Source organism: Lactuca sativa, chromosome 8 (assembly GCF_002870075.4).
Source record: "Lactuca sativa cultivar Salinas chromosome 8, Lsat_Salinas_v11, whole genome shotgun sequence".
NCBI classification, from domain to species: domain Eukaryota; kingdom Viridiplantae; phylum Streptophyta; class Magnoliopsida; order Asterales; family Asteraceae; genus Lactuca; species Lactuca sativa.
Genome location: NC_056630.2, coordinates 191,107,233 through 191,124,572, shown reverse-complemented (window position 1 = coordinate 191,124,572; position 17,340 = coordinate 191,107,233). Strand labels below are relative to the sequence as shown.

At 33.1% G+C, this 17,340-nt stretch overlaps 1 protein-coding gene across 1 annotated transcript; it reads left to right on the top strand.

Moving 5' to 3' along the window:
* Positions 1 to 292: 292 nt before the first annotated feature.
* LOC111882402 (auxin efflux carrier component 5-like) lies at positions 293 to 12,758 on the top strand. Its single transcript, XM_023878774.3, has 7 exons — positions 293 to 532; positions 1,124 to 1,301; positions 1,369 to 2,067; positions 2,162 to 2,247; positions 2,380 to 2,537; positions 12,407 to 12,483; positions 12,578 to 12,758. The coding sequence occupies exons 3-7, from the start codon at positions 1,412 to 1,414 to the stop codon at positions 12,651 to 12,653; spliced, it is 1,053 nt and encodes a 350-aa protein (XP_023734542.1). The 5' UTR covers positions 293 to 532; positions 1,124 to 1,301; positions 1,369 to 1,411; the 3' UTR covers positions 12,654 to 12,758.
* Positions 12,759 to 17,340: the final 4,582 nt, after the last annotated feature.

Below are 17,340 nucleotides of genomic sequence, written 5' to 3'. Positions count from 1 at the left end.
ATAATTTTTTATTATTAAATTTCAAATTAAAAAAGAATCAAAATAAATATAAAAAATGTAAAAAAAGAAACTAAAAGGGTAAAAAAGACATTTCAAATTGTTCAGGGACCACATCCACGGAAAATTTGTAATTTTAGACCAATGGTACAAGTTGGAAATTTTTTGGACTTCATCCGTATTTTTTTGCTAACAACAGGGACCAAATTTGCAGTTTAGTCAATAAGGAAAGATATGGGCACGTAGAACAGAAGACGAGGAGACAAATCAGGCTATTCCATTCATTTGCCATGTTTTACGCCTATAATCCTATCGTCCTGCCAATCTGTATCAAGTGTGCTATGCTTTGGAGTCTAAATCAAAAATAAAAATCGCCATCTCCTCTATTCTAGTCCTCTGTATCTAAGCTCTCACGTCTTAATTCTCACGATTCAATCAATAGTCTTTTTTCTCTTTGGCTTTGGAGTTTGGAGTATTCAAAATCGCCTTACCAAGTTATCAGTTGCATATGCCTGCGTTTTCTCTACAATCTCCGGTAATATCAATTTGACAATTTACGATTTCCCGTTTTGCTAATTAAATGTTTTTATGTCTTGACTTTGCCCTAGAGCCTTGTACTCACTTACATAAAGTATTAAAGGCATAAGTTTTCATAAGATCCTGCCTATGCATTTTTGTGTGACCAATTCTGATTTTGTTTAATGTATTAATGTGATGTCAATGTGAATTACTAATTCTTGTTTTCTGTGATTTAATTAATAGTATTCATACTCGATATTTATTTCATTATTTGGATCACCTTCTTAATTAAATGCCACATGAAGCTTTTATTTAGTTCTCATAAACGAAATTTTAAACTATTAATATTTTTGATGGTTTGAGATAACGGGTGATTGATAAGTTGGAATTTGTTAAATGTACGATTTTATCACCCTGTGACTTGTGTTGTTGGGATTTTTGCAAGTGCTTTATGTTTTTGAAGATTCATATGGATGTTTTTGCAAGAAATGCATTCCACATCATTTTAGATGATCAATCTTGCACATTTTAATGTCTCTTTAGAGAATAGTCTATAAAAAATTGTGCATTTAGCGCATTATTGAGTAATTCTTTGTTCCTGCGTTAGTAACACAGGAAGATAAAGAAAATTCGGAAAACCTTTCGTGTGATTGGAAGAATCCCACGAGCAGATGTAAAGACTCCTAAACCAGCAAAGGTTTGTGAAAAAAACAGAAAAAAGACTTTGTGGAGTCCCATAAAGATGCTACTGAAACCTCCAAGTTCCTTCCATTCAACAAACTTAGGTATGTGTACTAGTGTCACCTCCTTGTGCACTATATATAAACAAACTCATTGATTCATTTTCTGCAGAACAAGCAACTCCAAGAAAAAGACAACCCACACACACTGAAAAATGATAGGGTGGGATGACATTTACAAGGTAATAACGTCAATGTTTCCACTCTATGTGGCACTAATGTTAGGCTATGGCTCAGTGAAGTGGTGGCATATGTTTAATCCCGACCATTGTGATGCAATAAACCAGCTCAATTGCTACTTTATCATGCCTCTCTTCCAATTTAACTTCACAACTCGCGTCAATCCATATAAAATGAACTTCCGTTTCCTAGGGGCAGATGCCATCTCCAAAGCCCTAATCATCATAATAATATCATCATGGGCTAAGTTCACTACGAAAGGAAACTATCCGTGGTCAATCACAAGCTTCTCTTTGTCAAGCTTGAGTAATACACTTGTTGTAGGGGTGCCTCTTATTCGAGCAATGTATGGGACATTTGGTGAAAACCTTGTCATCCAATACTCCATTTTGCAATTCACAGTGTGGATTATAACCTTACTGTTGATGTACGAGTTCTGGAGTGCAAACAAATCGTTTGATGATTCGGTATCAGTCACAACAAGGGATCTGGAAGGAAATAATGAAGAGGTTACCACACCTACAAGACCATCTCTTCTTATTTTAATGAAGATTGTGGGGCTAAAACTCGCTAAGAACCCTAACTCCTATGCATGCATCCTTGGTCTTGCTTGGGCGCTAGTATCCTACAGGTAACTTAACTTGTTTAATTTGTAAACAGATTGAGTTTGTTTATCATGTATTATTATTCTAAATAGATTGCAATTGCGTACATATCTACTCCAGGTGGGATTTGAAAATGCCTAGCATTGTGGAAGGATCAGTATTGATAATGTCTAGAGCTGGTTCAGGTCTTGCCATGTTTTGCATGGGTGAGAATTTTCACTTCCTTTCATGGCACATTAATGCATTGCTAATCCGATTTATAACATTAACATCTCCTTCCTTTCTCTATTCACATGAACAAAAAAATGAGATGCTAAGCTTTTAGTATGAACATGCAGGATTGTTCATGGCATTACAACGAAAGATAATTGATTGTGGTGCAACCTTAGCGGCATTTGGGATGCTACTGAGGTTTGTGGTAGCACCAGCATCGATGGCAGTTTGTTCTCTTATTGTGGGTTTACGCGGTGATGTCTTATGTATTGCCATCATTCAGGTAAACTTAAAATCAATCTATATCATTTACTCAACAACTGTTATGAGATCGGTTTTCTCAGTGGAGTTTTTCTTTACCACCAAAGAATTTACTTGTACTTTAATAGCTAGATTATAGGATCATTTTCATATAACCTTAATCAAACAGTTTTTTACGTACAAAGCACAAACATATTTAAATAGAGAGGAGCTTGGAGATAAACACAACAAACCACTCCCAACCAAGATTACTACATGGGTTTAACCAATTAATATCACTACATTTCGTACGTCTATTAATCCATAGAAATGAGAAAACTTGCACCTCATCCGCAATAAAGTTGTGTGAGGAAACCACCTCAGTATGAGCCTTTAGAATTCAGATTTTCCAAATAGCCCACACGCAGGATAGGACTGCACCTTGAAGCAAGTAGCTTGAGGGACCAAGAGACGGAGATCTTTTGCCATGATAAAAAGGCAGCCGATACTTCAAATACTAAAGGATTCGAGGTGTAACACCTTCAAGATTAAGCTCCAACTGATGGGAGTCATGGGACATAATTGAAAGAGATCGTCTTCAGATTCATACTAATCCTCACATATTGAACATAAATTTGAAAAAATGACAATCCTAGAAAGAATGTTTTATTTCTCTTAGGACTAGTGAAGAGAGTTTATGGGGTACAAACCAATAATAAAGTGTTGATACACTTCACCCAATCTGAGGAGTCATCTAGTAGAAAACTCGATCATGGAGTACCTGTTAATTTAAACCGAAGTGGTTGATGAATGCAAGCAAGCTCTAACCCATCTACCCCACTTTGTACCAAGCCCATATGTGTCATTGAGCCGTCCAATCTCCAAATACTCCCATGATATAGTGTCATAGGATTCTTCTATTTCGACCTAAAACCACAACACCTTTTTTGGTTATACACCACACAACGAATTTCATTTAGAATCAAGGGTCCGTCTAAACACATGGCATGGGTTAGATGGAATAAATTGTTGGCAAAGAAAGATAAAGGGGGTTGAGGAGTGGGAACCTTATTTTTCTGTTTGCAAGGGTTATGCTCTCCAAATGGATTTGGAGATTCAAAATGGAGAATGATAACTTGTGAGTTAGTGTAGTTAAAAGTATACATGGTGTAGATAGGGCGCCAAGTCCAATTTAGATTAGAAGATCCCTTGTTAGCCCTTCGAAATGGTTGTCTAGTTTCTTAAAGACAAAAACATAGATGTAATAGTGCTTATGTTAAAAAAAAACTTGGAGACAAGAAGGATACAAACTTTTGGTTAGACCCTTAGTATTGCAAAATTCCACTAAAATCATTTACCCTATAATTTTTGCTCTTGATTTGCTTTTGATGGATGGAGGTGAGAGATGGAGCCTAGAAGGATGACATGACCATGTAAAAAGAAGTTTTGGAAAGTAATGAAAAGAGAGAGAGATGCCTGCTAATGAACCTATGAGGCAAGTGGGATAGATTGTTGTTCTCAAGTACCATTGATGAAAAACTTCTGGTTACTTCTTCTAACTGCACAAACCAGATCAAGATGATTCCTAACGAAGTTAATATTTTGGTTGGCGACTGAATCTTGAGGGAATCCCCAAAAAAGCCCATATTGACAGAATTGGCCTTGACATTGACAATATCTTATGCCCCATCTAGGAAACTCATGTGGATACTTCTAGTCATTTGTTTTTCGGGTGTGCCTTCGCTAAGGCGGTTTCTTCTTAAGATCAACGTTTAGTGGAACTTAAGGTTCCAAATGGCACAAAGAAGTCTCTGAATCCATATCTATAAGATATGGGATGTAAGAAACTACATTATGTCAAACATGCTAAGAGGTTATTGTGACTCAGTATCATTCAACAATGTGCTTAACTCTCTCGCTTCAATCTCGAGTAGAAGTAAAAAATTTCAATTTAGATTGGGGCTCTTGATTATGCTGCCTCAACATAGATCATAGTTTTTTGTGATGCTCATTGTTTTGCAAGTTATTGGTTAGGCTTTTTTGAAAGCATGAAAAACTATGGACTTAGTCTGTCATATTGTGTGATTTGATCAATCGAGTAAAGGTATTCTTTGTTCAAAACCTTTGGATCAACCATAGTCTTACCCATAATACTACATACATTGAGGCTTCATTTCTAAAATTAGGAATCCCTACCATTGGCATGTGAAGAAGTAAAGACTTGATACACATTGCAATCAAATGTTCCTAACTACCACCATTTGAATACTTAACTCTAAAACCTCTTTTGCAATTGACATTAAATGACCAGGAGTTTTTTCGTATAAAACACATGAAGAAACGAGTTTTGAAATTTCAATCTTTTAGAAGTTTAAATGAGAAGGAATGTGATCCAGATTTAAACGTTATAAGAAAGTATTACTAAAACAAAGCAGTTAAGGGCAAACTTTTAGATTATTGCATTGATTATGGAGACCCATAATAAAAGCCCGAACATTAATTCTTTTTATGAAGTGACCGGATCCCATTAAGACAATATTTGTGGTCAGAAAAAAAAATAGTGATTACTTGCTAGTTGCTACCATAGTCTCCCTTCATGCTTTAGGAATCACCACCCTGATTTTGCTAAAAATGCCATGTTCTTTTGTGTTTTAGACTTCGAATTCCAAGGCCTTCATATTTCTTAGATGATAAGGACTTATTTCATGTCACCCATGTAATATTTTGTTCCTCCAAAGACCCCATACAAAATTTAATCCAAGTCTAGAATAATACCGGTATGTTAAAGGTTGAGAAATAATAAACACTAAGACTTTACAAAGTGTTAAATGACCCTTAATGGAGAGATTATGGGCTTTCTAATTGTATACATTCTCTTTGAATTTTTTGATGATAGAGACCATGGGGATGATATTTTTAGTGAGATCCTACCAAGGAGGCCAACATAGGTTAGTGAAAATAAGAAAGCTTCGTAATTTAGCCGGTGCGAGCCATAGAAAGCACCTTTGTGGGATGTGTGTCAACACCAATAATAATGCTACTTTTTGACCGCGCGATCCACCTTAAGCGATGATGCTAAATAAAGAAACTAGTAATATGGGAAAGATTGAGGGAATTATCAAGTGACCAATAACCCAAAAAAGGTATCTTCCTCATATTGTAGTGAGATATATAAATGTTTATCGATGGAGGACAAACGCCCTTGAATAACCCTTTTCCTTTTCCTTATTCCAAAAACAAATTAATGCCTTCTACTAGTCAAATGGAAGGAAATGGGTTGACAAACCCTCATGTCATAAAAACTCTACAGTTTGGGATCCATTTACTAGCGCTAAAATATGAGCACACATAAGGCCATTAGACATCTACTATGTAGTTATCGTGGTCGGAATTTTAAAAACGGTCACATGCCGCTATTTGAAATCACAATTATTGCGGTGGTATAGTAGTGGTATAACGGTTTTGTAATATTATGTATAATTGATATTATATATTTATACAAAATGTATATATTAGATTATTAATACTATATAGAATTAATATCATAAAAAATCATATAAAAACATAACATAATCTATATATAATATTTTAATATACTAATATGGAAACTAAAAAGTGTCAAAATGTCATTGCAGCTCAAGTCGTTCGTAGTTTCTAAGTACTGAAACACACAAGAAAAGGGAAGTTGTCATTTGTTGCTTTGTAGTTTATAATTAATTATATTTATTATTTGGACTTATTAAGACAAAAAATGTAGTGGACTATTTAAAAAAAATAAAGATTTAATATTGAAATAACACATAATCATTTTTTTTTTCTTTTTCAAAGTAGCCCAATATGTACGAAACTGTAAAAGCAGATGTAGCGTCGCTATAGCGCTGATGAGGTTTACGGTAAATAGCGGTCAATAGCGCCACTAATAGCGTCACCACTATTTGTAACGCTATTTCAAAATAGCGGTTTAGTAACAACGCAAAACGCTATAGCGCCGTTGTAGCACCGCTATAGCGCGCTATTGATAGCATAGGACATCTATCATTGAAACCTATTTTAGTCATCACAGAGTCAAAAAAATCTAATATATTGAGTTAAAAGCCTTTTCGATGTCACTTTTACTATAAAGATCTTTTATATATTTTATTGGCTAGGGTGATTATTTTTAGGGGATGATTCAGATTGTTTATTTAAAAAAAAAAGTTAAGTTTTTTAGTAAGAGTGTTTATTAGCTTATCTATTGTCAAATTGAAGTTTTAAAAAACTGTTTGGTTTAATTTATTCGGTAGCAAAACATAATATATTGATAAATTAGTTTTTTTGGCAAATAGTGTTTTTATATGTAATTAGGAAATGACTTTTCAAAAACTCGTTATTTAAGTCAATAAGTGCTTATGAAATATTTTTTATCCAAACATATACAACTCTTTATTACTTGTCCCGACCCCAATTAAATCAGTAACCACCTTAAATAAGCAAACCCAAGCACACCCTTACTAAATACTAATGACCTTTCAAGACAGGGAGCCCATCTTGTCTAATTCCACCATAAGCTAGAAAAAACCTAGAAAATTATCAATTGGACATCACCGATATGGGCATGACATCCAAACCAACCTCTCTAATCCTATGTCGTTTACATCTACATGATATCCAATTATATGTGAATTAAACAATAAAGCCGGATAGAAAATCTCTATGATGCTTATCCTTCTTAACAATTACCACATTTTGGAACCTCCAAAACACTCAAAGGCCAAGAAGAATTACACCATTAAAACATTTTTTTGTATTCTTATGAAAAATATGTGGAGTCTGCAAAAGCATAAAGAGATTTGATGTTTTGTAACACCCTAACATTCGAACTTATAAATTAATATATCTAAATATCCATCCAAATGGAAGCCTAGTTCATCCTTATCCAAAGAAAATCAAACATACCCTAGGTGTTAAAAACATGACCAAAAATTATACAGAAAAAAACAATCTATACCATTATCGTTTATATACCTTTATATTTATGTATAACAAAATGGAATTACATAGTTTGCCTTCTCTCTTTACAATCCCTAAAAGTTTTCATCATTTGATCACCAAAGTTCCCTATCTACATGAGCTCATACTATAATCACTTTAATTTAGAACTTGAGGCATGATGAAAATAAACATTTGCTTGTTATATGCATACGTTTTATACAATACATAAACATTTATGATTAGTTTCCAAAAACATTTACATAAACATCTTTCATACCATAATTCAGTGTCATCCTTACTAAAAACATATGTAAGCATGGAGAATTTCATAAAACTCGGTGGTTCTTTTTTGTGGAGTCTAATGATTATCATTTTTTTTTATTTTCTTATGGATTGGATTCAAATACAAATCATTTATTACAAGCATAAGGAAAATGCATATCAATATGATCCATATTTCCCCAAGGCATTTCCCTTGCAGGACCATGAGCAACTACCTTACGAATGGGTAGTATCATCACACTACTACCTACTTATCTATTTTTTTTTAGAAATAATATCTAGACACCCCTCTACAATCGGCATATCCAATTTCATCCATATAATATGTGAATGAGAAAACATCACTTCCTTTTCATCATCAATGCATTCTCATGTACATATTGCAATGATGTAATATTTTACATAGGACTAACATGGTATAAATTTACTTCTACTTCACAACTAGTGACTTGTGGTGATAACTTGTTTTCATTTGGAAACTTGTTTGTAAAAGATGAAAAAATTATTGATAAATCAGAGTTTAAAACATAAAATGACTTTCTATATTCGACAAAAGGAGAATGGTTATATATAACCTAAAAATAATAATCCAGAAAAGTTTCAAAACAGGAACATACAAAGAAAAATATCAAAATATGCTAACCTATTTCGTACTTATTGAGTATGTGATGTGACCTATTATTCAATAACAAGTAGTTTTGACTACTATAATAAATTGCTCATTTAAATATGAAATGCGTAGTCGAGGATGCAATTTAATAATCTTATCATGTCGGAGCTAGAAGTAAACATCTTATATTGACAAAAGTCTGGTCTTACAATCTTTCTCATGATATTAACGATTCAAGCTTTAGTTTCACAAAATACCAACTCCATGACTACTTGATTTGAATAATGATGTAGATAATGATATCTCACATCAAGACATTTGGTCACCATCTGCATCACCGAATTTTTCTACATTTTAATAGAACTATAATCATAGAAAATCTTGACACTTCCGCATTCCATATGACAACTATGATTAAATAAGCCTTTTAACTAAATACAATGGCATTCACATACAATTGTGGCCACATATTTGGCTTATGTTGACAGGAGGATGACAATTTTATGTTTTCTTGAACTCTACCAAATCGCAACATTGATTAACGAAACATAAATATCGAAGTGCTTCTTTTGTCAAAACACCACTCGTATGAGCTATCTGAAATTAAAGTTTTAAGGTAATTCACAAAATGATAATCATTTAAGAATATTATTTTTTGTGGAAAATGGTCCTAAACGGTTAAGTCCTTAACATTTTATAAAGTTTTAAAGTGTCAATTCATACGAGAGTGTACAACATAATCAAGAGATAATTGTAAAGTAAATACCCTTAAATACATATTAAATTTTAAATACAAGTTCTAAATACTTAATTGCTTAATTTGCCATGGTATTTAACTAAATCTTCCAATATGAACACATGTTAAAAATATACATGTTAGGATTCGGGAGCCTAGTGAGAACTATCAGGATCAGACAATGTTAAGCGTAATGAACTTGCACATTCCATACACAAAGTAAATGCCAAAACATTTTTAAAACAACAAAAGATTAGTTACACTTTCTTCTATGGGGAAAGAAGATTTACAATAATAAAAACATTGGTAAACATCATCAAGGTTTAATAAAACTAAATGATCAAGTTCAACTTAAATGCAATGAAACATTCTTTTATTTCATAAACCCTAACATCAATCTTAAACTTCAAACAATTCAAAAGAAGTAAAATACTTGAGTCTATGTAAACAATGATCCCTTAGCACACTATACACTCCTAGCTCATCTACAAAAAGTGGAGTTATTGAGCATGTGTAAACATTGAGCACATAACACAATATATACTCTTAGGTACCAAGGTCAACCACTTATATATATATATATATATATATATATATATATATATATATATATATATATATATAGGTTCCGTTGAGATCAAAAATAAAATAAAGATCTTGAGATTCAACCTCAGCCACGTATATCACATCTGTCACTCTAACCCTCCGACGTACCGACACGACTTGTCTGGTATAATCATAAATGATTATACAGTGTCGCATGTTCTTTTCTCCTCCGCCACCATCCCCACCACCATAACCGCCACCGCCACCACCAATACGACTACGACCACCTCTGACACCAATTGACCCTACCACAGTCACCTCCGTTACCTATACCACCGCCGACAAATGAGAAATATGTGGCTGAGGTTGAATCTCAAGATCTCTACTTTTTTTTTAATCTCAAGTAACCCTCCCCTATGAGTACCAAAATTTGGAAGTTTGAGGTTTATTGTGATGATATTCTAGACAAGCCTCACTTCCAATATGATATATATATATATATATATATATATATATATATATATATATATATATATATCATATTGGAAGTGAGGCTTGTCTAGAATATCATCACAATAAACCTCAAACTTCCAAATTTTGGTACTCATGAGTGTCATACAAGTCTCAGCTCATCATGATCATGATTAAATTTCCATTCCAAAGCTAGAATGTTTGTCCCCATTTCAAGAACTCCTTTCAAAATTCATTTCATGAATGTACATATATAACTTATATAAGGGACATTTGGGTAATGAACTCACCTCAAGCGCGTCGATAGTCTTCTATCCTCTTCATTAGGAATAAGGATGCTCAAATTTCACCTATAAGACCTAATTATCTTTAAGATACTTACACAAGAAAACCTCACTACATAAATATCTCTCACTCATTACAAATAACCTTAGTACAACACTCTTGTATCATGCCCTCACAAAGGAATAAAGAACACAGGGTATGAACAAACCCTAAAAGATGACGAAACCCTAACTTGTCCTTGAGAGAGATACTTGAAGTGTGTATGTGTGTGTTATATTTCTCAGTTATGAGAAAAATAACACAAAATTCACAATATATACATCGAGTTGAAACATGGAGAAAACCACCAGATCCAAGTAATATCCGACAAATTCAAGAAACGGATAAAACCTGCTAGTCAAACCTGTAGTACGAATGAAACCAGCCGCATTCCCTTAAAACAAGATGTTAACAAATTTACCCCTTTTCTATAATAATTATAACAAATAACATCACAATATATTTACCAATTAAACCTTTAGTAATTGTCACTAAACAAATACTGACCTGTAATATATAATGCTTACCAATGATAAGTTTGAGAGACATTTACATTCTTATTTTCAACCCACCCCCCCCCCCCCCCCCCCCCCCCCTTCAAACTAAACATTGGAAACCAAAGTTTTAGTTAGAATATCAGCAACATTCTGATTAGACTCAATTTTTACAACTCGATTCACCTTATTATAGATTGACATTCTGTTGATACTCACTTGAACTAACTTAACTACAAGAATGAACAAATTGCGTACCCCAATTTGAAGGTGTAGAATTTTTAGATTGTTTTTTCACTCTCTTTCTAAAGTCTATATTTTTCACATAGGTATAAGTATGTAAGTAATGTATTATTTGTAGTTTATAAGTATGTATGTATACTATGTATCAATATGTATTTAATATATTTATGATTATTTCCATATTTTTTGTTATTTTGAATTTTTGGCGCTTTGTATGCTCTAGGCAAGCACTTTTGCTTAGCACTTAGCACTATGGCTCATAGAGCCCATACGCTTCTATTTCTTTCAAGCAGTGTTGTAAAAATCCCGATTAGGTATCGATTAATCTTCGATCGTCCCTAGGCGCTACTCGACCGACTATAAGGCACCTAGCGATTAATATCTACCTACAAAACGAGCGAAGTAGTTGCACACAAAGAAATTTGAACACATTGAATAAGTGTCATATCAATCGAAACTAATTGAAGCATGATTAGTGTTGTATTAATCGTATTAACCTATTTTGTTATGATAAACTTGTTTGATAATCCTGCAATAACCGAAACGACATCAAATCATACATATTCATATAAGTCAATAAAGTCAATCTTTGATAACTTAAAAACAAGGTTGTAAAAAATGCTCAACATTAGCTAGTTAGTGGACTGCGTTAAAGAGTTAATCGGTTAGGTAGGGATCAAATGGGGACCATAAGTTGCTAATTCATTAAATTTTAAAATAGGTTCATATGATTGATACAACTCTTTCATCCCATTTTGCTTCTTATTCGACATATCCCAACTAATGATTACTTATTTAAAGATGGGTCACATAAATAGTATGAGGTATGCCTTTGAATCCATGCTTGCTCCAAGTACAACATATTTCTAACTCTTGTTATTCAGCTTTATTCTTATTTGTTTAGGCATGTACGTCTACATGCCTAATGTAGCCAAACACTAGAAAACAATCAACATACTGCTCAAAAAAATTTCTCCAACATCAATCACCCTCCAATATTCCTAAATTTGGATGAAGTAGGTTTTCAATAACAAACCTCCATTGATTGTAATCGCCATAAAATTTGGGCACATATGGTGCTTGAAAATTGTTAGTATAAATTAATTTGAATGTCTAAAGTAGAAAAATAAAACAGAAAAGTCCATGTCTATGTTACCATTATTTTAATAATTCACCTATATCTTCCTCCATATTTCATCTTGTTTTAATTGATTGTTTTCATGGTTAAATTACAGGCTGCGCTACCACAAGCCATTGCATCTTTTGTGTTTGCTAAGGAATACCAACTTCATACGAATGTGCTTAGCACAGCGTAAGTTCAATTATTTCGATTTCATAAATAATGTGATAAATTAAAAATAATGTTCAATTAATTTGATCTCACAGTTGTACAATTTAACATCCAGGGTCATATTTGGCACAATTGTATCCATTCCTGTGCTGATTGCATATTATGCTGTACTAGACGTCTTAGTAACATAATGGCGTTATATTTTTTATTATTTTCGTTTGTCGGTATATTTGAATATTCACATGATTTTGTAACAGTTCAATAATGTGAAAACTTTTCTTTGAACATTCACATAAGCAATCCACCTCTACATAAAGTCCGGTTCCTTTGGTTAGCAACATGATACGTATAAGTTGGTAATTAGTACGTACGCTTCTATTTAGTAACAAATTTTTATTACCAAGTAATTGTGTCCTGTTCCCAGCGACCTCTATTTAGAAGATTTGATTACCAAGCAACGGAGATTGAGTGAACCAATATAAATAGAGGTTTATACCATCGATCTTAGAGCACACATAGTGGTGCCGGAGGGAATATCTTCCCACCACTTGGCACGGTAAAAGAGAAGCCTCTACTGCAAGGTTGTCGTGATGATTTATAACCCAAAACGAGTAGTTTTACAAAATAATAATAATAATAATAATAATAATAATAATAATAATAAATTATAAAAAACATATAAATACCCTTAAACTTTCTTATTTTTTGAGCCATTTTAACAAAACATTCTTCCAATATACTCTATTATTTGACTAGAACGTAGGTGAATGCGGTTTCAGCATGTAAGCGTGCAATATAACACATGTTGGGGTTGGGAATAAAATATTTTTACATAATGTTTACTCTTCAAAAAAATTTTCTATTAATAATATATTTCATTTATTAATTTAATATATTTTATTTTTCTTATTAAAAAATGTGAAAGTTGGAACGCAATAGAAAGATTGCAATTTTCAAATTAGGTTGTGAGATGGTTGATGGATGAAGTGAGTATAAACTGACGTTGATATTAACATAGCTAGGGATATAAAAATGAAAATAGGACAATACCCTCCATCCTTTGAGACACCAAAATGAAAACGAGATGGAAGATAAGGAAGTGTAGAGACAACTGACTATAACATAAGTGGTGTTTAGTGAGGTTGCAAGAGAGTTTTTCGGAGGACGGTTTATGGTAACACTGAACTTAAGTTTTAGTTTTTTGTTTTTTTATGCATTATATAGATCAGTTATTAGTTTCTAGTTAGGTCATGCAAGTTGAGATACCTCTATAATCATAACCCACCCAAAATAAATCAGAAAATTAATGTGAGAATATTAAACCTGTCATATTTAAGTTTAAATGTTTAATGGTATATGTATTGTAGTGACCCTAAATATGATGATATGTGCATAATTATAAATATCTACTGAATCATACAAACATCAAGAACACAAGGAGTAAATAAACACGTTTAAGCTCCATTAGAATAGTAAGAGTACAAATGGGTTTTGAATATTCTCTCACTAAACTAACTATCAAATGGGTCTTACAAGTTCTTAACTAAATGAGAGTCATTAACTTCCTATTTATAGGAAAAAAATCAACCCATTTATACATACAAGAGGGTAAGCCACATCCAACGAGAACTTTACACCTTCACATTTTCCCCATCAAAGTTAGGATTGGATGTCCTGACTTCAATTTCCAAACGAGCTCGCACGATCAATACCAACTCCCCCTTGAAATAACACCGGTCTTCAAATCTGCAAATGAATACCCGAGAAGTTTCAAATACCCATTTCTACACTCTCCCTTTTTATAATCAACAAAAGTGATTATAAAACCCACAAATGATGAGAAGCGCTCGAGGAATAAACTTGACGAATCTCCCCCTTGATGTGTGACAAAAATGCAATCGCAAAAATTTTGCACGAAAAACAATCATGAAAAGCCAAGAAAAATTTCCAAATATTGTGAAAATTTTCGATTTTTGGGTGAGAGTTGCAAGAATTTCGAAAATTGGGTAATAACTGTCAACTTCTTAATTCTGCAGGGACTCGTTACGCCAAAACAGCCTCAAATGCAAAACTTTACGCCAAATGTGAAACTGGGCATAAAGTGATAATTTGCATAAGCTTTAGGGACCAGATTTGAAAATTCTTCCCATTTCACAGAATTTTATCCTAATGTAAAATTTGCCAATTCCTGTAACTGGGCATAAAGTGATAATTCGCATAAGCTTTAGAGACCAGATTTGAAAATTCTTCCCATTTCATAGAATTTTATCCTAATGTAAAATTTGCCAATTCGTTGAAACTTCAGGGATTCGAATAAAAATTCACAAAACTTTACTCCCAAGTCGAATATGGTTAGTAACTGCCAAAACACTGAAACTGTAAGGACCATATGCGGACATTTTCCTTTCTTCCCCACTTCGCTTTCCAGATGCTAACGGTGAGAATCACACATCGAATTTGCAAGCACCACATTGAACAACATATTGAAATTGTGTTCGACATCTAAATCGATCAACCCAAAGGGAAGTCAATTCAAACTCGACCTTCACATGTCGAAATTTTTGGGTGCACATGGAAACCAGTTTCGACCCAAGTATAATCGTTCGATGCGAAAACTCGTTCGTCCCCAAGACTCCAATTCGACTCCAAGTATGTTTGATCGGAATTCGAACTACTCCAATACAATTCGAAATTAACTGTTAAACATGCTTTCGATGTAAACCATTTCTAGATGCTGAATCTAACTCCAATTAAAGGCAATTTTGTTCGACCTGATGTCCAAGGCATTCCCAAATAAAAAATCAATACCCAAGGCTTTTGAATCCATGAACACTACCCCAATCAATATCGACTATAAAGTAAATTTCGATTCATCAACCGAACTCGCAAAGTACAGTTCGAACTACTCATATACATGCGTTCGACTTCCAAGCGATATCTGATTTGGACATCACTAAATCCGATTCAATTTCGACTCAACCATCCTATGTTGCTTTTGATTCTAGCGATCAAAAATCTAGTTTCGACTTCTCAACACAAGTCTTAATTTGTTTTAAGACCTCATGAACATAAGTCAAAATCGAGTTTGACTTCAAGAACGTTCGATCCTTAAGCTTTTGCCAACCAAAATCCAAATAAAAAACAATTTCAACTATCAATATCAAATCATTCGATTCCAAACAACCATTAAACATTGGATTTTCGTTCACTGAAACACCCATGAAAAATCCTATTTTAACCTTCGTTCCTAAAGCTTTGATAATTGAATTTTCGTTCCTAAAGTAGATGAACTATCAATTTTGATTACTCTTCTTTCAATCCTTTGACGAACAAACATAAAAATCGAATTCTCGTGAATCGTCTCCAAAGAAAAACAATTTTTGATTTTACTATCGATTCAGACAAAGACTCTCAATCAAAAGTTGATTTTGACTTTTAGTTGACTTTTGATTTCAAGCAATCACCTTCGATTCCAATCTCGTGAATTCAAGCCAATATACTATTGATTTTCAAGTAGTGTGGCTTTCGAATTCAATGAACAACAAATCGACTTTGATTGAAAGAATTGATATACATGACTGATGCACAAGAAAGAAATAGAAAAAATTGGGTTTTGAAGTGGGCTTCAACATAAATTTTTTGGAATCAATTTAAGAATATGAGAAACCTTCTTGATGATTCTTATTCCATTTGCAACACATGAGTCAATCATTAAAGATCTCGATTGTTTGGTTGGAACAAGAAAATCTCTAATCTTCACATTGTACCACCCACGATTCATGTTGTATAATCCGTTCTTCCCCATTTTCAACGATGTAGCATCATCTTCATTTCAATCTTAAAAAATTTTGGGTTTGGAATTCAAAAATTCATTGCAACACTTGATGATTGTTGCTTTGGAACCCAAATCTGTTTCATAGATTTCGGCTTCAAGACAACATTTGAAGATTTTTGTTTAGAAACCCAATTGTTCTTGCTTTTGATCTACTTCTTCTTCTTCTTCTTCTTCTTCTTCTTCTTCTTCTTCTTCTTCCTCTTCTTCTTCTTCTTCTTCTTCTTCTTCTTCTTCTTCTTTTTCTTCTTGGATAAGTCTAATATGTTTTGAATTCAAGAAAAAATTCATTCTTGACAACTTCAACTTTGCAAATTTGAATCAAATCTTTTAGAGTTTGATATGTTTGAACTTCTTGGACTGAAGACTTTCGATATGGCACCATTCCTACAAATGAATCCCAAGAACTCAAGCATTCATCAGTTTGAACTCCAATTGAACGAAAAACTTTCATATCTTCATCAAAATCACATTGAATTCTCATTTCTTGAACTTCAACAATTCTAAAAATATGAAGATCATTTGGGTCTTCAATACGAGAAACATATTCCTTTTTGAATAATTCTCTTTCATTTCCTTTCTTTTGATTTTCACACCAAGATAACATATTCATGGTGATTTCAATCAAACATCCAATCTTTGAATGGGGTTGAAATATCAATCTTCCATGATCATCTTTCAAGCCTCCATAGAAATCAAAGTTTCCCATGTAATCAACCCGCCTTTCAATAATAACCCATAAAAAATTTTCTCATTGACTTTGTATTTGACATCTTTAATCATCACGATCTAAGAATCATAAGCCAAATACACCATGATCACAAAAACTTGGATATTTCTAGAGAGAGAGAAAGTGAATATAAATGAAATCTCTACAGAGAGAAAGTGAATATGAACTAAGTCCTAGAGAGAGAAACTGAAACTAACAAGTATAGTAGAGAGGGAAAATCGAATTTTGAATCAAACCAAGGAATAAATTTGATTTCTAGAACAAAAACTCTCTCAAAGTTGAAGAACTCACAACGATGAAGATTCACTCAAATCGT